General features: G+C 38.3%; 1 protein-coding gene across 2 annotated transcripts in view; it reads left to right on the top strand.

Moving 5' to 3' along the window:
- Positions 1-19931, top strand: part of col5a1 (procollagen, type V, alpha 1) — a 143781-nt gene that overhangs the window by 44489 nt on the left and 79361 nt on the right. For both annotated transcript variants that reach the window (XM_022676453.2, XM_022676452.2), the window contains exons 5-9: positions 3025-3156; positions 10794-10925; positions 11810-12523; positions 14836-15222; positions 17943-17999. In XM_022676453.2, coding sequence (XP_022532174.2) covers positions 3025-3156; positions 10794-10925; positions 11810-12523; positions 14836-15222; positions 17943-17999 — 1422 coding nt within the window. The remainder of the gene's footprint in view (positions 1-3024; positions 3157-10793; positions 10926-11809; positions 12524-14835; positions 15223-17942; positions 18000-19931) is intronic.

The raw sequence follows: 19931 nt of genomic DNA, 5'->3' as shown, positions 1-19931 counted from the left end.
ATAAAATATTGATGAAAAACAACTAGCAACACCCTTGCAACCACTTGGAATGTCATGGCAACCCTCCCTAGTAACTACTATTGTAACCCCATAGTGATAACCTAGCTATCATTTCCAATATCAGCATGGTACCAACTTAGCAAGACTTCATAGAATAGCATAGACTACTTACTACTATCAACTAGCATCACCCTTACAACCACCTGAAATCTCATAGCAACCACCTGGCAACCGTTGGGAGTTTTTTTCTTTTTGTGTTAATGTTACATATAGTAACAACATCATATACAATATCACAGAAAACACCTCCCAACACCCTGGCAACACCCTTGAATATCATAGCAACTGCCTAGCAACCTCCTACCCACCACCTGAAACCACATTAGCCTCTAGCAGTAATTTGAAATGCTATAGCAACAATCAATCAATAGCCTACCTATCGCATCCATAATCAGCATGATATCATGCTATCTTACAGTAGCAATGGCTGACATATTATTGTGTACAAACCAACTAGCATCACCTTTGCAACCACGTGGAATATCATAGCAACCACGTGGCAACCACGTGCCAACTATGTTAAAAAAAGTTAAAAGTTAGGAGTTTTTCATGTTAAGGTTAGTTACAGCAACAACACCCCATAGAATGTCACAGAAACCACCTGGCAACACCCTGGCAACCATTTTGAATGCCATAGCAACTGCCTAGCAACCTCCTACCCACCACCTGAAACGCTAGAGCACCCCTGAAAAAAAATATATATATAATATATAGATTATATTAGCCACCTAGCTATCCTAGCTATCACATCTAAAACTAACTTAGCAACACCCAATAGAAAACCACATAAACCACCTAACAGCTCAATTTTAAGCCCCCTGGAGTTCATATGCGGCAGTTAGAGAGAGAAAAGAGAGTGAGAGGAAAAAAGAAAGAGAGAGAGAGAACAAGGGAGAGAGAGAGAGAGAGAGAGAGAGAGAGAAGGCTGCTTGTTTCGCTCTAATCTGATTGGACAGCTCTGGCGTCCAGTTGGAGTTCCTAGTGTCTGAGTCACCTCTCCTTCCAGACCCTGACCCACTTTTACAGTGCAAGAGTGTTCCTGTGTGTGTGTGTGTGTGTGTCTTTCTCAGCAGATGTTCTGCTGGTTTATTTATTTATGAAGTCATATTTCTGTGTCAGTTTTAGGAGCGAGTGATTGTGCAGCAGCTGGTGAAGGTATCTCCTCACTGTCTGCAGGTCTGACTGTACAGAGCGTTTACACTATTCCCTACAGTTCAAATCTAGTGATGCATTTCACCCAGAAATGTTCTTTAGGGCATCTACAAACACATAGCATTAAACCATAAGCACAAACACAGTACAGCTCTGTTCGGCTGTGCCTGTGGTCATGCTTCACTCTGTGTGTGACATTTGATGTGTGTTCACTGTGGTTGATGTTATTTAATGTTTCTTGTAGTGATTGATGTGCTTGGTGCTGTTTGGAAGAGTTTGATTTGTTTGGTGGCAGTAGATGTTTTTGGTGGTGCTTAGATGTGTTTGATATGTTGATGATGTTTGATTTATTTGGTGGCAGTGTTTAAAAGTATTATAAATGTTTGGTTGTTTTTGATTTGTGGAAGTATTTGATATGTGGTAGAGTTTGATGTGTTTGTTATTCTTTGTGTTTAGCATATTTGGTAATGCATGATGTGTTTGGTAGCAGGGATTGTGTTTAGCGGGGTTTAGCTGTGTTTGATATGTTTATGATGTTTTGTTGTGTCTGATGTTTGGTGTCATTAAGTTCGTTTGGTGGTTTGTGGTAGAATTTGATGGGTTAAGCATTGTTTGCTGTGTTTGGGGGATGTCTGATTATGTTTGATTGCATTTGATGTGTTTAGTGGTGTTTGATGCCGTTTGGTTTTCTGTGTTTGATGGGGATGTTTGATATAGTTGGTGGAATGTGATGTTTGGTGAAATAAGTTTGAGAGGTTTAAGTGATTTTGTGTTTTTTTATGTTTTTGTAGTGTTTATTAGTGTTTTATTTGTTTGGTGGTATTTTATGGTGTTAGATGGGTCTGATGTGTTTAGTACTGTTTAATGTGTATTTGATGTACTTTGTCACATTTAATGTTATGGGTGGCATCTGATGTGTTTGGTGTGTTTAATGGTGTTTAATGTATTTGATGATGTTTAATGTGTTTGATGATGTTTCATGTGTTTGGTCTGTTTAATGTGTTTAGTGTGTTTAAAGCTATTTGATGTGTTTAGTGTGTTTGACTTGTATAGTGTTTTGATGTGTTCTGTGTGTTTGTGTTTGATGTGTATTGTGTGCTTGTATTTGATGTATTTAGTGTTTGATGGTGTTAGGTGTGTTTGATATGTTTGATGTGTTTAGTATGTTTGATGATTTTTTATGTGTTTAGTGTGTTTGATGCTGTTTGATGTGTTTAGTATGTTTGATGATTTTGTATGTGTTTAGTGTGTTTGATGCTGTTTGATGTGTTTTGTGTGTTTAGTGTCTTTGATGTGGTTAGAGTGTTTGATGCTGTTTGATGAGTTTAGTATGTTTGATGGGTTTAGAGTGTTAGAGATGCAGTTTGATTTGTTTATTGTGTTTCTTTGATATTATTAGTGTGCTTGATGCTATTTGATGTGTCTGTCTGTAGCTCCATCTTTTGGTCTATGGATCTGATTGGATCCTTTATCCATTACTCTCTGTTTGTCTTTTATATATATCATCTGTTCATTCATTCATCTGTCTTTCTGTCCACCCAGACTTTCATTCATCTGTCTCTTAATCAGCATCTTTCTGTCTGTCTGCTTGTCCATCCTTTCATCCCTCTGTCAATCTGTTCAATCTCATCAGATAGGTTATCTATAATTGATCTTTGATCTGATTGGTTGTGTGCTTTATAAAACAGGTGTGTGTGTGTGTGTACGTATTATGGGTAATTGCAGCCCTGCGTGGTGTTTATTAATGTTTATTAATGGAGCTGGATGAAGTGTTTGTAACCGTGGCTCTGTGTTTGTGTGTGTGTTCTGCAGGGTGATATTCAGCAGCTGATGATTGTAGCAGACCACCGTGCTGCCTTTGACTACTGTGAACATTATAGCCCAGACTGTGAGGTCCCCGCCCCGGAGCAGCCCCAGAACCAGGACCCCAACACGGACGAATACGTGAGTCTTTCCTCTATACTGTGTTTATACAGTGTTCTATAGAACAGACTACACACTTTCTTTACAGTGTCTGTCCTTATATTATGGTACATTTCTGCTTCTCTGCACCATGATGCTTAATTTCAAACAATATGAGACACTGCCTGTATCATCTAGTGGTCATGTGACAACAATACACTCAGGAGGCTATAGAAGGAAACTACTCTACTCTCAGAAGCAGATTACCCTCGTACTAATTTTATGTTTGTTCATAATTGTAGATAATTTACAGTTACAGTAGATACAGTAGGAATACATGCATTAGGCAGCCCAACACTGGTTCTTTTTGTTTTTTCTATTGTTTATGGGTAACATTAACCTGCCTCACCTTCCTTTAATGGCTCAAAAAAAAAGATCAAACCACCCAAAAAGAGATTTAAACTCCCTACAAACTGGACCATTATTTGGTTAATCCTTGATTTTAGGAAGGAGAGATGTGGTGTAATGTTAAATATCAGGTTTATATGACATCATTATAGGGCGTGTCTAAGGTCCAGTTTCGGGGATAGAGGTTATCTGCACAGGGATTAGTGCAAGTTACGCTTATCAATAAAGCCACATTAATTCAGAGCTGGACTCACTGTTATTCTAATTACACAACAATAATAATAAAAAAATTATTTGTAAAGCACATTTTCTATGTAAAATAGGATTCCAAATTTGTAGAACATATTCCTGTAGTTTGTGTTTTTTACCATTATTGTTGATAGTGGCACACTCATTGACTAGAAATGAAGTTGGCACTCCATGTCTCAAAGGTTGCCGACTCCTGGTCTAGACTGTGCCTCACAGCATCTTTCACACCTGCTATTTTGTCCAAAAGTCCATTCCAAACAATGTGTATTTTTTTTTTTACAATGTGAAAGCTACCTGAAAGAAATAGAAAGCATGTCTGGGTCATGGAAAGGTCACTATATAGTAATCGGACTGAGTGGAGTGGTGTTAGCTAACGAGTGTTTCAGTGTGGAGACGTTTTGTCTGTGTGTGTGTGTGTGTTTATGTTGTGTTTCTTTTGAATACACACACACACACTCACTTACACACACTCACACACACTTCCTCACAGTAATTTCAGTTATTCAGGCTGGCTCTCAGGTTGTTTAGTCTTTTGAATCTCTCTCCATATTTCTGTCAAATTCTGTCTCACTCTCCTTTTTACCGTCTCTTTCCCTTTGCTTCTGTGTTTCCCATTCTTTTTCTTTTTACCTACATTTTCTCACCTGCCACTTATCTTTTTTTCTAACTCTTTACCTTTGATTTTATTCTCTCACTGTCTCTTGCTTTTAGAAATCTTGTGTTTTATCTCTCTCTTTTCCATTTTTCATCTTTTTCTTTTATTCTTTGTATGGCATTCATGCAGCACATTTGCCCACAGATGCAACTATAACTCTTAAAGCCTATAAATCTTTATACATTATTATTAGTCATCAGATGGTGCAGTGGGCATCCCAGTCCTTTAAAAGCTTGATTGTCGATACAGTTAGTGATCAGACAGGATATGGAAGTGTTGAGATCTTGCTGTGGATGGGTGATCATTATCCTGCATAAAATGCTAGTTACAAGACCTGCTATGTTGACGTCTCTTGTATCACTGCAAGGTGGGACTGACTTTCCAATGTGTTAAATAAACCCAGATGAAAAGTCACACCAGTGTTTTGGGTGGCATAAACTAAGAAATTTAGAAATTAATTGCTCACCACAAAGCCTCCATACTCAAACCTGAGCATTGTCAAATGCTAAACATAGAAAACACAGAATCTTTGTGTCTCTAAAGATGCTGTTTTAATCTGTAGCAGTCCAGGTTTCACATTCATGACACCACTGCAAACTAAGGTAACACGTGACTGGCTGATGGACAGCTTGGATTGTAGGCAATTTGTCAAAACGAACAACTTGTTGCAAACATCTAGTTCAGTGCTGTTTCTCCTCTCAAAGTCTAGACAACTGGGCAAAATGTCTTCGAGTGCGTCATACAGACTTACAGCCTAGTACTCAATAATCTTTCACCAGAAGGTAGACAAAAGTATTTTTTTTTTTTTTACAGGGCAAAAGTGAATACCTTTATGCCCTTTTGTGGCAAGACCCAGAACCTGTCTGTTATCATTTACATATCTGCCTGAGACACAGTTAACATTTTTGCAAGATTTTTGCAACAATCTAGGTTTTTATTTTTCTCATAAATAAAGCTAAACTTAAACACTCTCTGGTGTGTCTAAACAGCACAGTGCAGTGTTTCATTCGACCCCTCCACGACCTCTGGAATGTTTTACTTCTGAGGCACTAAATCTGTCAGAAACAGCAAGTCAGAACCCCCCTCTCATTCCTTACACATAGCGTTGCTCTGTTTTACAGTAGCATTTACATTATCATTACGTAACCCACTGCTGTTCCACAACAAAGCTTGTCTCTCTTTTTTTTTTGCTTTTTATTTGGTTACGTGATGTTAATGTAATTGTAGCAGTTGTTCATTAAATTGTATCAAAATTTCACAAATAACAAACCAGAATTAATGATCCCAAATTATTTGGAATAAGATATTTTTAGACTTTTTATTGTATTATTTGTGTCATTTTTTGTAAAGTTACTTGTTAAAGATACAAGGTTTTTGCTTGACAGCAATGATATATAATTGCATCAAATTTACAGTCAGTAAACTGAAGTCATTTTTAATCAGCAAGGCCCTAAAACAGGGGGGTCCTGAGATTGTACCTGTGGGGTTTCAAGAGTGATGGTACAAAATATTAAAAGAATCAGATCTGGACATTATCATGAGTTGTCCTTTCACTAAATCAGACTAAATCATTGTTAAGGTTAAGTGCTTTTTACAAGATAGAAGCTAGACACACTAAATAAGGTAACGTCTACCTAACATTTCTTAGTAAACTTTTCCATTGGCTCCTCACACAAAATATTTGCATTATGGGCATGTCCTCCAAAAGCCCCACTTACCATCAGTGTGTAGCTTTGCCCACAAGATCTACATTCCCATTGGTTTTAGTAGTACCATATTTTTCGGACTATAAGGCGCACCGTATTATAAGACGCACTATCAAAGAACGCCTATTTTCTGGTATTTTTCCATACATAGGGCGCATCGCATTATAAGGCGCGGTAAGTGACACTAGAAAGGGTGCCTATATCAAAGTGAACAGGGGTGGCGCCATGTTTCCCTTCCCCCACGGGGGGGGGGGGGGGGGGGAGGGGGGGTGTCTTGCCGGTGGAGCGTCTCAGTATACAAATCTAGCTCTTTCAAAGTCAAACGAGTGCTGGATATTAATCTACACAGATTCCTCTCCTGAAAACTGTTTATTTGGGTGAGTAACGTGCTTCAGTTTATTTACAGTAAGCTTAGATTTCCAGATGTCCACTAAGGCTTGCTGCACCAGCGTTAGCATAGCTATCCGCTAGCACGCTAGCTAGTCCCCTAAACTAGTAAAGTTAACCCAAACTTAAACGACAGCGTTACACTGAGTAATCCTGCGTGTTCTGGTAAGACAGTGAGATATTAGCTAGCGATTCGTCCCCCGTAGCTTGTTTTAACACGGTAAACAAGCAGATTACAGGCTGATAAAACTCACCTCTGAGAGAGTTAGCGCTTAGCATCTAGCTAATGCTAGCCAGGCAAAGCAGCACAGACTTACAGGCTGATAACTCACCTCTGAACGGTGAACGCTTAGCGATTAGCATCTAACTCTAATAATACTGCTCCAGCAGTATTAAAAGTACTAAATTTAGATAATACTGATCTCTGAACAGTGAAAAAGCTAGCTAGCTTAGCGGTTAGCATCTAGCTAATGCTATTGCTGCTCCAGCCTCGGAGCTGCACGGCTCTGGACTCTGTATAGCACTGAAACTCTCTATAACGCTGCACCGAGTGTGTGTTTACTGCTCCTTACAACCTGACGGGTAAAATCCATACAAAAGGCACACCGTATTATAAGACGCACTGTCAATTTTTGTGAAAATTAAAAGTTTTTAAGTGCGCCTTATAGTCCGAAAAATACGGTATATTATAGTATGTAATATTTATATAGAATGATTGACTGTATGACCAAAGTAACTTTAATAAAGTGCTGAATTAATTTTCTTGTGTAATGGGGTGAATTGGCTGGCAGAAGAGAAGCACGGCCAAAGATCATTAGTGTGCCTTATAATCCAGTGCACCTTATGTATGAATTCTACCAGTCAGGTATGAAGGAGCAGTAAAGCCATTCTACTAAGGTACAGCGCTATAAGGATGAGGTTTCAGTGAAGTTTCTCTAGCACTATGGCTGGGTGCAGCAGCATTAGCATTAGCCGCTAACTGCAGTCCTCTTATGCTATTCAGAGGTGAGTATATTGGACTGTAGTCTGCACGTTTGCCGTGTTAAAACAAGCAACACGGGACGAAGCAATAGCAGATAGCACACTGGTTTACCCGGAACCGCATTGAAAACTCACTCTTAGACAAAATATTGGAAATCTAGGCTTACTGTAAAGAAATGGAAGTGCTTTACTGACCCAAATAAACAGTTTTCAGGAGAGAAATCTGTGTAGATTAACATCCAGCGCTCGTTAGATTTAGATTTTTTTTTTTAAAGAATAATAGTTTTGTGTACTTAGGCCCTTCTTCCAGCTTCTCCATTGGAAGGGACACATGGCGACACCCTTGTTCACTTTGATTTAGGCATCCTTACTTAATGCGCCTTATGATCCAGTGCGTTTTATGTATGAAAATAGACCAGAAAATAGACGTTCATTGATAGTACGCCTTATAATTCGGTGCGCCTTATAGTCCGAAAAATACGGTAGTAAAATGCGTGACCAATCAAAAAGATGATGTAAGATTGCATATACTTGCAGTCTTATTAGTCACATTTCTAAGTATTAACTGAATACTCGAGGGAAGGTAGTCTTGGTCGACCTGACTACACACTGACAGTATTGAGTTAAAGGTGGAGCACAAATGAATAAAGCCAGGAGCCAATAGAAAAGATGTATTTCGTATTTTGTGAACTTGTGTAATAAACTAACAGTAAAAATAAGCTTATCAATTGAACTCACCGGGAGTTCATTCCAAAAGGCAGAGGTTGTGAATTTAAAACTGTATCTGTAAAAAGGGGTTAAATTCTCCAACCTCCCAAACTGTCATGTTACTTACATGCTGCTCCACCCATTTGTACCTTCTCCGCCCAAAACATGTAGGGACGAGGCCTGAAACGCAGCGCGGAGAGGTCGGAGAACGTTCAGAATTCCTGCCGTTCCTCTCAGAGAAAGAGGGAGAAAGAAAGATAGAGAGAGGGACAGAGAGATTTCCGTCTGAGGGATTCCCAATCGAGGACCTTCGCTCAGGAGAGCTGTAGAGCTGATAAGGCCTAGAATTCCCCGCAGCGCCTTCCAGCTCCTCATTCTGCTCATGTTTCAGCTGTGTTTTAGCCTCTGGGCTGGAAGAGACGAAAGTAGAAACACATTCCAGCAGGTTTCCACCTTATTCCATGTGTAGTGAATCAGCCTATGAATGCTAATGTTGCTAATTAGAAAAAAAAAAGACTAATTACAATAATTGAAGACTAATTACATAAGAGATTCCTAAGACATGCATTTTAAGAAAGTGTTATAGCTGTTATTAGCTTTTAACTGCATGCCTAGGCCTTTGAACGCTCGCTCCACACAGTGTCAGATTGTTCAGTAATCTTTTATAGACTTTGATTTTGTGGTTTCCGGTGCTGCATGACTCACTGTTATCTATAAGCATAAACATATGTACATCATATGGCGGTCAGAGCAGAGCCACTGTGAAGCCTGAATTCTGTCTGTTTTTACAGATAACTTGACTGGCTGACTGTAATTGGGGTAAAGGGGAAGTAAGAATTTTGGCTGAATGATCCCTTAAATGTGTCACACACTGAGTAAATTAGCGCTAAAGTGCTGGGTGCAAGTCATTACAGCACATTTAAACAGCCGTTTAATGACCTTCATGCAGTCGAAGTCACTCTAATGAGGATGACTTCATTTCCTATGTATGCAGTGTTTCCCAGCCTCATACTGTTCTAAATCAGTGGAAAGTGTTTGACAGAATGTTTGTCTGTTTAGTGTTGTCTTTTAAAGTTATAGGACTCTATCGTACATTCTGCGCATGGCGTGTTGCAATGCTCATTGCTACCTTACACCCCGATAACAGTCTATTTTCAAGTCTTGCGCCTGTGTTGTTAAATTAGCGTTGGAGTTTAGGAATAAAGCTACACTGATAGGCGTGCTGATTTGTGAGTGAGGCGTGTTCATGTACATTTTTGGAGTATTGCTATCTTGGCGCTGGAAAACACTGATGCGCCACTGATTGATTTAACAGTCACCCCTCCATACCTATGTTCTTAGCTTTCTTAGCTTCTTAACTTGCTGTTTCTTTTAAATTAGCTGCTGGCGCACCTTCACACTGTGAATGCACAGGTCAGTTTCCTCTGCTGAGATGCGAAAAGCGCTGCGCTCTTAAGATAGCAACACGCAAAAGTAAGATGGAATGGAAAGCAAACCGCTGATTGTCAGTGCTGTTTATTTCATGTTATGCCCAAAACCCACTTAAGATTAAGAGAATTAGTACATACAATAAGCACATTATTAGCTGTGCAAGGCATATTTTAACGCCCTCACAATGACAAAGACTCACTGACACCCTGAGTAATGCTGCGCAATTGACGTCTCGCTTATAAATCGCTAAAATAGGGCCCACAGTGTTTTAACATTGATCTCTTTGGACATTATAAAAAACTCAGAAAAACAAAAAGAACCTCAAAAGAACACAGTGTTTCTTACATTTCCTGTAACACACTTCTACAGCTTAGGTAAGTAGAGCAATTTAGAGCTAGCAAAAAAAAAATGGTAGTAAAAAATAAGAACGAAATAATTATGTGATGTCAGCAGGTGATTATATTCATGATTTGGTACAAAAGCAGTATCCAAAAAAGATTGATGCTCTGTTCAGATTGGCGCACTCATTAACTCCTTCACTATTCCCTATATAAAATTTGACACTGACGAGTTGTAGTGCGCAAATCCAGCTTTTACAACAATAAACTGAATAGAAAATAAAATAACATTGTTATAACTTACCTGCTCACACACCTTTACAGCGTGACCCTGTCTGCAATGAATTTAGCCTTTTTTATATATATATATATATATATATTTTTATTTTTTTTTTTTTTTTTTTTTTTGGGGGTGGGGTTAATTTCTGAAATTGACCATATTAAACATGGTCTTGTGGACTTAAAGGGCAAAGAATAAAATTACAGCTTATGATGAAATGGATGTGGCAGTGCCACTATGATCAGAAGATTGCCGGTTCAAATCCCTTTCATGTAGCTTGCCATCGGCTACTGAGTGTTCTGGCTACTCAGCAATGCTGCATCAGCAGCAGTTTAAAAAGAGGCTGTGGCTGACTTCACCCTCCTTAAATAAAAAAAAAAAATCCACACATTCTGTGCAATTACACATTCTTACCAAAGAGGTCTCTAAATCCCCAAATCCCAAAATATTTTCAACTGATCTGTTACCACAGATAAATATAGTTTATGTCTATGATGCTTATTAGCTGACCTATTTATGAACATTTCTTTTTGCAGAACACGGAAGACGACACTTACTACTACGAGTACCCTTACTATGAGGATATGGTGGAGAAGACTGAGGATCCATCAGCCACCACTGAGACCATAGAATTAGAAAGCGAAGTTGATGATAGAACCAGCAGCAGGGTAAGTCCTTCTGTCTCGTTCAGGGCTGGGCGATATTATTAAAAAAACAGCTCCACATTCTGCAAATATACAACTCTGAAAAAAATATAAGACATCACTTAAAAATTATGATTTCATTGATTTTACCAAATTGAAAACCTCTGTAATATGATCTAGAGGAAGATGGATTAGTTTTTGCACCAGGAGTGAAGGCATAAAGTTATCCAAAAGCAGCGTGTAAAACTGGTGGAGGGGAACATGCCAAGATGCACGAAAACTGTAATTAAAAACCAGAGTTATTGCTTTAAACTTTCTGAATATGAACTTGTTTTCTTTGCATTATTTGAGGTCTAAAAGCTCTAAAGCTCTGCATTTTTCATTTTCTGCATATAAATTCTCTAAATGACAATATTTTTATTTTGGAATTTGGGAGGAATGTTGTGCGTAGTTTATAGATTAAAACAACAGTATTCATTTTACAAACATAAACCTATAAATAGCAAAATCAGAGAAACTGATTCAGAAACTGAAGTGGTCTCTTATTATTTATAAATGTTTCCTAATTATGATTAAAAAAAAGTTTTTGCATAACAATTTTTTTTCCCATTCTTTTTAGACATGTTTTTTCAAGATGTAACAAAATTTTAACAAACTGCACTATTTAGCGCTAAACTAATGTTTCTTTTATAATCATTTGTGGTCAAAGGGGCGGGGCTTAAATAATGTAGGTAAAAGAGTTGAGTATTTGTGACTTTAATATTTTATATGAATATATTCATATTTGCAATAATAATTATATATTGCTTCAAAAAAGTGAGGAAAGTTTTTGTTGTTTGTCCTACGTTCTTTCCTCTGCCGTCTAATCCCGAACTGTGGCCGGTTCTCTCTGGTTCTGATTTTGACAGGTGATCACGACAGTGATTGATGGAACAAGAGGTTCCAGCAGCTCTTCCCGCAGTGGCTCTTCCAGCAGCAGCTCCTCCAGCAGCGGATCTTCTAGCAGCGGCTCTTCTAGCAGCGGATCTTCTAGCAGGGGATCTTCTAGTAGCAGTTCCTCCAGCGGTGGTTCCTCCAGCAGCAGATCTTCCGGCAGCAGCAGCAGCAGCTCCTCCTCCACCACGACAACAGAGGGCGACCCGTATGATGGCTACGATGGTTACGAGACGGGTTACGAGACCGGTTACGACTACGATGAGTCCACCTCCTCACCTGATGGTTCCCGCACAGTCACTATCACAGGAACCGGGTCAGAAACAGAACTGGACCTGGGTCTGGGTGGGAACGTGGATCTTGGGCTGGGCGGCGACGTGGAGAAGCACATCATTACCTCGATAGGAGGAGGAGGTGGAGGAGGCAAGGTCCATACGACCACCATCATACGCAACGGCACTGCCGGCTCTGGCTCTAGCTCTGGGTCCGGTGTCAGAATTACCTCTGGCTCCAGCTCCAGCTCCGGTTCAGACTTTGGCACTGGTTCTAGTGTGAGAATTACCTCAGGTTCCAGCTCCAGCTCGGGCTCCAGCTCTTCAGGCTCTTCTTCAGGCTCTGGTAGAGGATCCAGCTCGGTTTCCATTTCCAGTACAGGATCAAGCACTGGTTCTAGCTCTAGCTCTAGCTCGGTGAGTTGTGTAGAAGTGTAGGCCTTTAAGCTGTCTAAGCAGACTAAGGAACTTCCTGGTGTACCAGAAGTGTGTTTAGAAGTTTATTCTCTAAATTAGACACACAGGTGCATTTAAAAAAAATGGAATATCATTAAAAAGTCACTTTATTTCAGTAACTCAGTTCAAAATGTGAAACTATATATTTTATAGATATATTACACACACAGAGTGATCTATTTTAAGAATTTATTTATTTTATTGTTGATAATTTTCCCGGACAATCTTACAGCACTTCATGCTTCCCTCTGCTGACAACTTTTATGAAGATGTGGATTTCATTTTCCAGCAGCACTTGGCACACTGCCAAAAGTACCAATTGCTCTTATATAATATTAACATTTTCTGAAATACTAACTTTTAGGTTACCATTGACTGTAAGCCATAATCATCAAAAAAATAAATAAATCAAACCCCCGCTCATGCAGCTTTGCCATCAAGCTGCCGGCATTCAGAGGGAGCAAAATTGGCCCTGCTCCCTCCGGGTGGGTCTCCCCACATCACTTGTAGGGTGATGTCTGCAGCACAGGGCGTCTGTGAGCTAATGTACCGGAACCGAGCCGCTGCGCTTTCCTCCGAGCGTTAGCGCTGTGATGCTACTCGGCAATGCTGCATCAGCAGCAGCTCAAAAAGGAGCGGTGGCTGACTTCACATGTATCAGAGGAAGCATTTGTTAGTCTTCACCCTCCTGGTGTGTTGGGGCATCACTAGTGATTGGGGGATTCCTAATGAGTGGGTTGGGTAATTAGCTGTGTAAATTGGGGAGAAAATGGGAAAAAAATTGAAATAAAATTATAAAAAAAAAAAAAAAAACACTTAAAGGTTGTTTTTTCTCTAGTTCTGGTCTCTAGAATGAATGAATGCCATGTGAGCCGTTTTTTTGTGATAAAAAATGCTCAGCTGTTTCTATTTAGCCCTGCTTTAGATCACTGAATCAGAGGTCTCTGAAGAAAGACAGGATTTTGGCTCTTTCTCATGAATATTCATACATGCAAACATATCGCCTCTGATTGGCTAGCAGCACTGCAGCAGAAAACACCTACCTGCCTTCCCCCACAGTCAATTTTACAGCTCTAAAACTCAATAACCCCCTTTCCGTGGCCACGATGCCACTCACTCACTCACTGCAGAAAGTACCAATTGGTCTTTTATAAAAGTCAAATTTTCTGAGACACTGATTTTTGGGTTTTCATTGGCTGTAAGCCATAATCATTAACAAAAAAAGAAAAAGAAAAAAATGCTTAAAATAGATCACTCTGTGTGTAATACATCTATATAATATATATGGGTTTCACATTTTGAACTGAGTTACTGAAATAAAGTAACTTTCCTCCACAGAGATGTAAAAAAAAATATTTGCCAGTTATCGCCAGTAAAGCTTGATTATTAGGTTTAGGGGGCAAACACTTTTTTTCACATAGGGCCAAGTTGGTTTGTATATTTTTTCCCTTAATAAATGAAATTATTATTTAAAAACTTAATCTGAAAAAAAGTAAGAACAATTAAAAGCAAAAAAAAAAAAAAAAAAAACATCTACATAAAGGGTAAATACTCTATAACACTCTGTATAATAATAACACTCTACAGCCCTCTAAATTAGAGGTGGGCGATATAGCCCTAAAATAATATCACAATATTTCATGGCATGCGATAACAATATTTTTTCATTCAATTAAAACATAAAAATGTATTTTAAGAATACCCTACTGCAACAAAATGAAAATAACATTTTAATATTGCATAAGGTATGATATGGCACACCCCTAACAGAGATATAAAAAAAATACAAGAATTTTCATCAGATTTGTAACAGAAGTCAATGATCCAGAATGTCGTTATACTAATTTTATGCTCCAAATATCTCCATAATTGTAGTAAGTAAAATAAATGATACAATACAGATATAATCTCTAGTCTCTAGTAGATATATAATGGGAAATGAGAACAGTGTGAATTTTTCTTTTGCTAAAACTAGTGAAAAAGTACTACCCTGATGTGATCATTAAGGGTAGGTGATATGGCACGATATTTCAGGGTATAATAACGTTCACGATATTCCAAAAGGTTGGCGATATTATCGTGTACGATACGATATGTCATGCATTTGCATTTATGCTTACTGTGAAGATGTAAAACTTAACGTATATATTAACTGTAATCATAATAAATAAGTTTGAATGTCTGTAAACACTGAGGAGGGAGAAGGGGATTTTTTAACCAGGACAGATCATGGTTCTGGATGTTAATGTGACTCACTGTTTGTGTGTGTACAGGTGGATGGCTATGATAACCAGTATGGCGAGAGTTATGATCTGAATTATGGAGAGGGATATAACGAGGGCTACCCTGATGGAGATTACAATGTTGGCGGAGGAGGAGGAGGAGGAGGAAGCAGCAGCAGCAGCAATACTGTATCTGTCACGGGCGGATCGACCTCTGTGGGTGGTTCAGCCACTACCGGAGCAGCAGGAAGGGGCGGGTCCACCGCCACGGGAGGCGGACAGGCAGGAGTCGACGGCGAGGCTGATTACGTGGACAACTTTAAGGAGGAGTCTATCACCGATCTCACCGACGCTGAAATGGAGAAGAATTTCGACAATTACGCAGACTACTATGACAACGAAGACAAAGTCCTGCCTGCTGAGACGGACTTCGGCCAGGTAGAGCTTAGACAATTTACCATAGACATCTTAGAAAAAAATCAGTTAACTGTTCATTAGGGATATCACGATTCTCTAAATCCTCGATTCGATTTTATTTCCGATTTTAGGGTCACGATTCAATTCGATTCGATTCGATTCGATTTTTCGGTCCCTGAGAATGACAAGTTTTTTTTTTCTTTAACAAAGAAACCAAAGCTATATTTAAGGCTACACAAAAAAAATGTTATTTTTATATTTTCAAGTTTTTCTTTAAGAAGATGAGAATGTCCACATTCTCTGGAGAAAGGGGTGCTTTTTGAGCAGTCACAATGTCCGCGGCGTGTGCTGCGCCATTTGCGTAGCGCTCGCTCGTTTGCGTAGCTTAAGGAGAGGGATCTTTTTGACTTCGATGCTCGAGACCATGACATAATTTTGATCGATTTCGATAAAATATCGAAAATGTGACACCCCTACTGTTCATTTTGATCAAGTCCTAAGGTTGCCATTTTTTATTTATGTAAAAAAAAATATATAGTGCATCTCTCAAAGGACGGCTTGATATTAGACGGTGGCTTATTTTTGTAAGGAACATTTGATTGCATTCAGCTCAGAAAAGTGGAAGCATTAGATACAGAGGTCAAATACAGTAATAAAATACAGAATAATTAGTTCTGCCACTCAACCAACTCAACCAAAAGGTATTGAATGAAGCTCTCTCTTACTAATGATATACACTCTATTGCCAAAAGTATTAGCATTTGGGGATGTGAGGTTTGGGTGGAGCTACTTGGCCATGAAAACCCATTCCATGAAGCTCTCTAACTATAAAGTTCTTGAGCTGATCTGAAGACCACGTGAAGTTTGGAGGTCTGTAGTGATTAAATGTAAGAAAGTTGACCTGTCTCTGTCATTTTATGTTGAAAGAGCGAGTTGCTTTCATTCTCAGTTGTTTCAACTGTGTTATAACATTCCTGACAGTTGACTGTGGAATATTTAGTACGACTGAACCTCTGACAAGTAATGGAAGTTATTGGAACCTCACTGGAAGTTCACTGATTAGTTTTTGTTTTTTATGTGAATACTTTTGGCAATATCGTAAACTTTTAGTTTGTATACATTTGCTGGTATTAAGAGCATCATATCTAGTAGAGAGAGAGAGAGAGAGAGTGAGAGAGAGTATTTAAGACGATTCTCACTCTACCAGTTAGCACTAATAATTAGCCTATATTCTGTAGTGTAAGTTCTGTATTAATATGCGCTCATACTATGGCCACAGTATTGTGAGTTCAATTCCTGGATCATGCTGCTTTGCCATCAGCAGCCAGAGTCTGAGAAAGCACAATTGGCCAATTGCCTTTTTTCAGAGCTGGGAATTCAGCGCTTTCCTCAGAGCACACTGGCCTTATGTTCTAAAAGAGATTGTGAATGACTTCATATGTATTGGAGGAAGGGATACATTTGTCCTGACTTTGTCCTCCTAGTATTGAAAGCAACATTAAACTGAGCGAAATTGGCGAAAAAAAATTGGGAGAAAAAACAATGGATGTTAAGTTATACAATATGTTAAGCTATACATCTCTGGAAAACATTAAGAGACCACTTCATTTTCTGAATCAGTTTCTCTGATTTTGGTATGTATAGGAATATATTTGAGTAAAATTAACATTGTTGTTTTGTTCTATGAACTACAGACAACATTTCTCCCAAATTTAAAATAAAAATATTGTCATTTAGAGCCTTTATTTGCAGAATATGAGAAATGGCTGAAATTACAAAAAAGATGCAGAGCTTTCAGACCTCAAAAAATGCAAAGAAAATAATTTCATATTCATAAAGTTTTAAGAGCTCAGAAATCAATATTTGGTGGAATAACCCTGGTTTTTAATCACAGTTTTCATGCATCTTGGCATGTTCTCCTCCACCAGTCTTACACCTTGCTTTCGGATAACCTTATGTTACTCCTGGTGCCAAAAAAACAAAATCAAGCAGTTCAGCTTGGTTTGATGGCTTGTGATCATCCATCTTCCTCCTCCTTGATTATATTGATTGTATTATCCTTGAAAAAAACAGAGGTTTTCAATTTGGTAAAATCAAAGAAATTAATAATTTTTCAAGTGGTGTCTTATTTTTTTCCAGAGCTGTATGTAACAAACAATTAACAACAATTTAATAGCTCAATACATCTAATATACCAAGTCGTTTCTCCATATTTAACACAGAATTCCTCTTTTAAAGACGACTGCAGTCTCAGAGCAAGTTAACCCCTTCAATGCCAGCTTTTTTAGTACCATTTTGCCCTAAAGACCTTCTGAAAAGCCTCTACCAGCATTACTAAGAAATTATGTTCCAATTCACCGTGGATAGAAGCCTCTAGTTTGCTAATAATATTGAATCTGATTTTTTAAAATGCCTATAGAAATATCTTCAGTAGACCTGTCACTTTATCACAATAATTTCTTAGACAATATATACTTTAAACACAAACTGTTAAACAGTATTATTGTATTTTAAATCCATTTTATCCCACTGATATAATGATAAAATGATGGCACTATTATTAATACTATTATAACACCCTTTTAAAGAGCAATAAACTATCAATTATTAGGAATATTCGGACTACTGTTGCACATGCTCACTGTTGGCTGTGTACAGCTGATATATACCATAACTGTAAGACAAAAACCATACACTCTGATCTGAGTTTTGAGTTGTAATTTGTTCTCTGCTGTTTGTAGGTGGATGGAGTCAGAGGAGAGAAGGGGCAGAAAGGAGAGCCAGCCATCATTGAACCGGTGAGTGTTTGTGTGTGTGTTTAGAAAGAGTGAGAGAGTGGCGAAGTGACATCTGTCACTCATAAGCAAACACATCAGGACCGAGAAGGAAAGAGAGAGAGAATAAGCGAGCGAGAGAGTGAGTGAATAACATCTGGGACTTCAGTCTGGCCAACTGCAACACATTAGACACAGTCTAATACTGCTGCCCTCCCTCGTTCAGCTTTTCTTCAGCTTCATTCTCTCCCACAGCTTCAGTCTCCCACAGTCTCTCTCTCTCTGTAACATGATTTTAATATGCTCCCATTTTCTCCCTTTATGCACCACTGAAGAATCCCATGCACCCTCTAGGCCAGGGGTGTTTAATTAGAATTCAGTACGGTCCAGTTAGAGAACATTTAGCCAGGCCAAGGTCCGGACCGTCGCCATATTTAACTTGTGTTATGATTCAGTGCTATATCCTGCATACTGAAGAAGCATAGTGGTTCTGTCTGTGTTTTATAGCTCAGTATATTTCAACAATATTTATTGTTTTAAATATCATACAATAAATGGAAACCCTAACCCTAAATAATTTTACTTATCGAGTCTATTAATGTGAATTGTCAAAATTAGACCTGTCACGATAACAACATTTTCATGACGATATATTGTCCCAGGAATTATTGCAATAAACGATAATATTGTCATTTTAAAGCACCACTATAGAAAAAGCTTAAGACAGTGTGCCACAGTAATAATATACTAGCATAATAATACTATTGCACCATTTTACAGTTAAACTAACTTTATATTATTAAGAGCAGACATTGGGCTTCCAATATAAAAATATTTTAATATCCTAAATAAATAAAACATATAAACCACCCTGGGACTCTGTGGGTTCTGAGAAAACTGCACTAAATATTAAACAGACAAAAAATACAAAATATAAAGTAATAAAATATATATTAATGTAACATTTACATTAATTATTTTTTTAACTCTGCTCACTCTCCCTGCTGCATAAGCTCTGCCTGCACTTATTTTCCTAACCGATAGATGTTGCTGTCTGACAGATTCATCGAGAGCCGTCGAGAGAACAGTGCAGCGCGAGTTCCATGCAGAAACCAGCGGCTGTTATTAACGTCAGCAGAAATTATCGCAATTAAAAAAATGATTGTACGATAAGTCGATAACATAGTTATCGCAACAGGCCTAATCAAAATGATATTGCTATATAATGCGATTTATTCTATTTAATTTGATTTATATTAGATTTAGCCCTGCCTGTCATGATAATAATTACATGAATGACTAATCATACAATATATGGAGAAATGTTTGCTGAACTAAGCCAGAATATCAGCTTTGTTTAAAAACAGCAGTTTTATTTTATTTTAAATGATTACTGTTAGTATGTTTTATAAATGTAGTTATTTTAATTTATTTTTCTAAATTAGCTTTTCTCGCTTTATTCTCCGACTTTATTCTTACCGCCTGCTTCGCCTGTGTGGCTCCGCGCTCTCGCATCTGCACAGACCTGATTGGCAGAGGAGAGTGTTAGGTGATCTTACAGCACACGTGATTGGTCTGTGAGTTTACTGCGCCGCAAAGCATGTTTACCGTAAAGACAAGAAAAGTTCAGCCTCTTTAAATGAACACTGTCTGAATTAAATCCTTCTCAGTAGTTTATCGATTTGTGTCCGGACTGGACAACGTCTGGGTCTGGACCCGGACCGCGGTCCGCCTATTAGTGACCCCTGCTCTAGTCCTTCAGAGAAGGTCTGATGTGAATTTAAACTAAATGAATGGTTAAATCTGTAAATTAAAGTAAATTAGGTAGGTTAGTATGTTAATAGTATGTCAACCTAATATGTAGGTTAATATGTGTTAACTATACTCTATATATAATACAAAATACTGTAGGTTAGCAAGGGTTAACTGTACTGTACTGTATATAATGTCAGTGCT

The sequence above is a fragment of the Astyanax mexicanus genome, chromosome 17, assembly GCF_023375975.1.
Source record: "Astyanax mexicanus isolate ESR-SI-001 chromosome 17, AstMex3_surface, whole genome shotgun sequence".
Taxonomy (NCBI): Eukaryota; Metazoa; Chordata; class Actinopteri; order Characiformes; family Acestrorhamphidae; genus Astyanax; species Astyanax mexicanus.
Note: the sequence above shows the minus strand (reverse complement) of the source record. Positions and strands in the feature narration are given on the sequence as shown.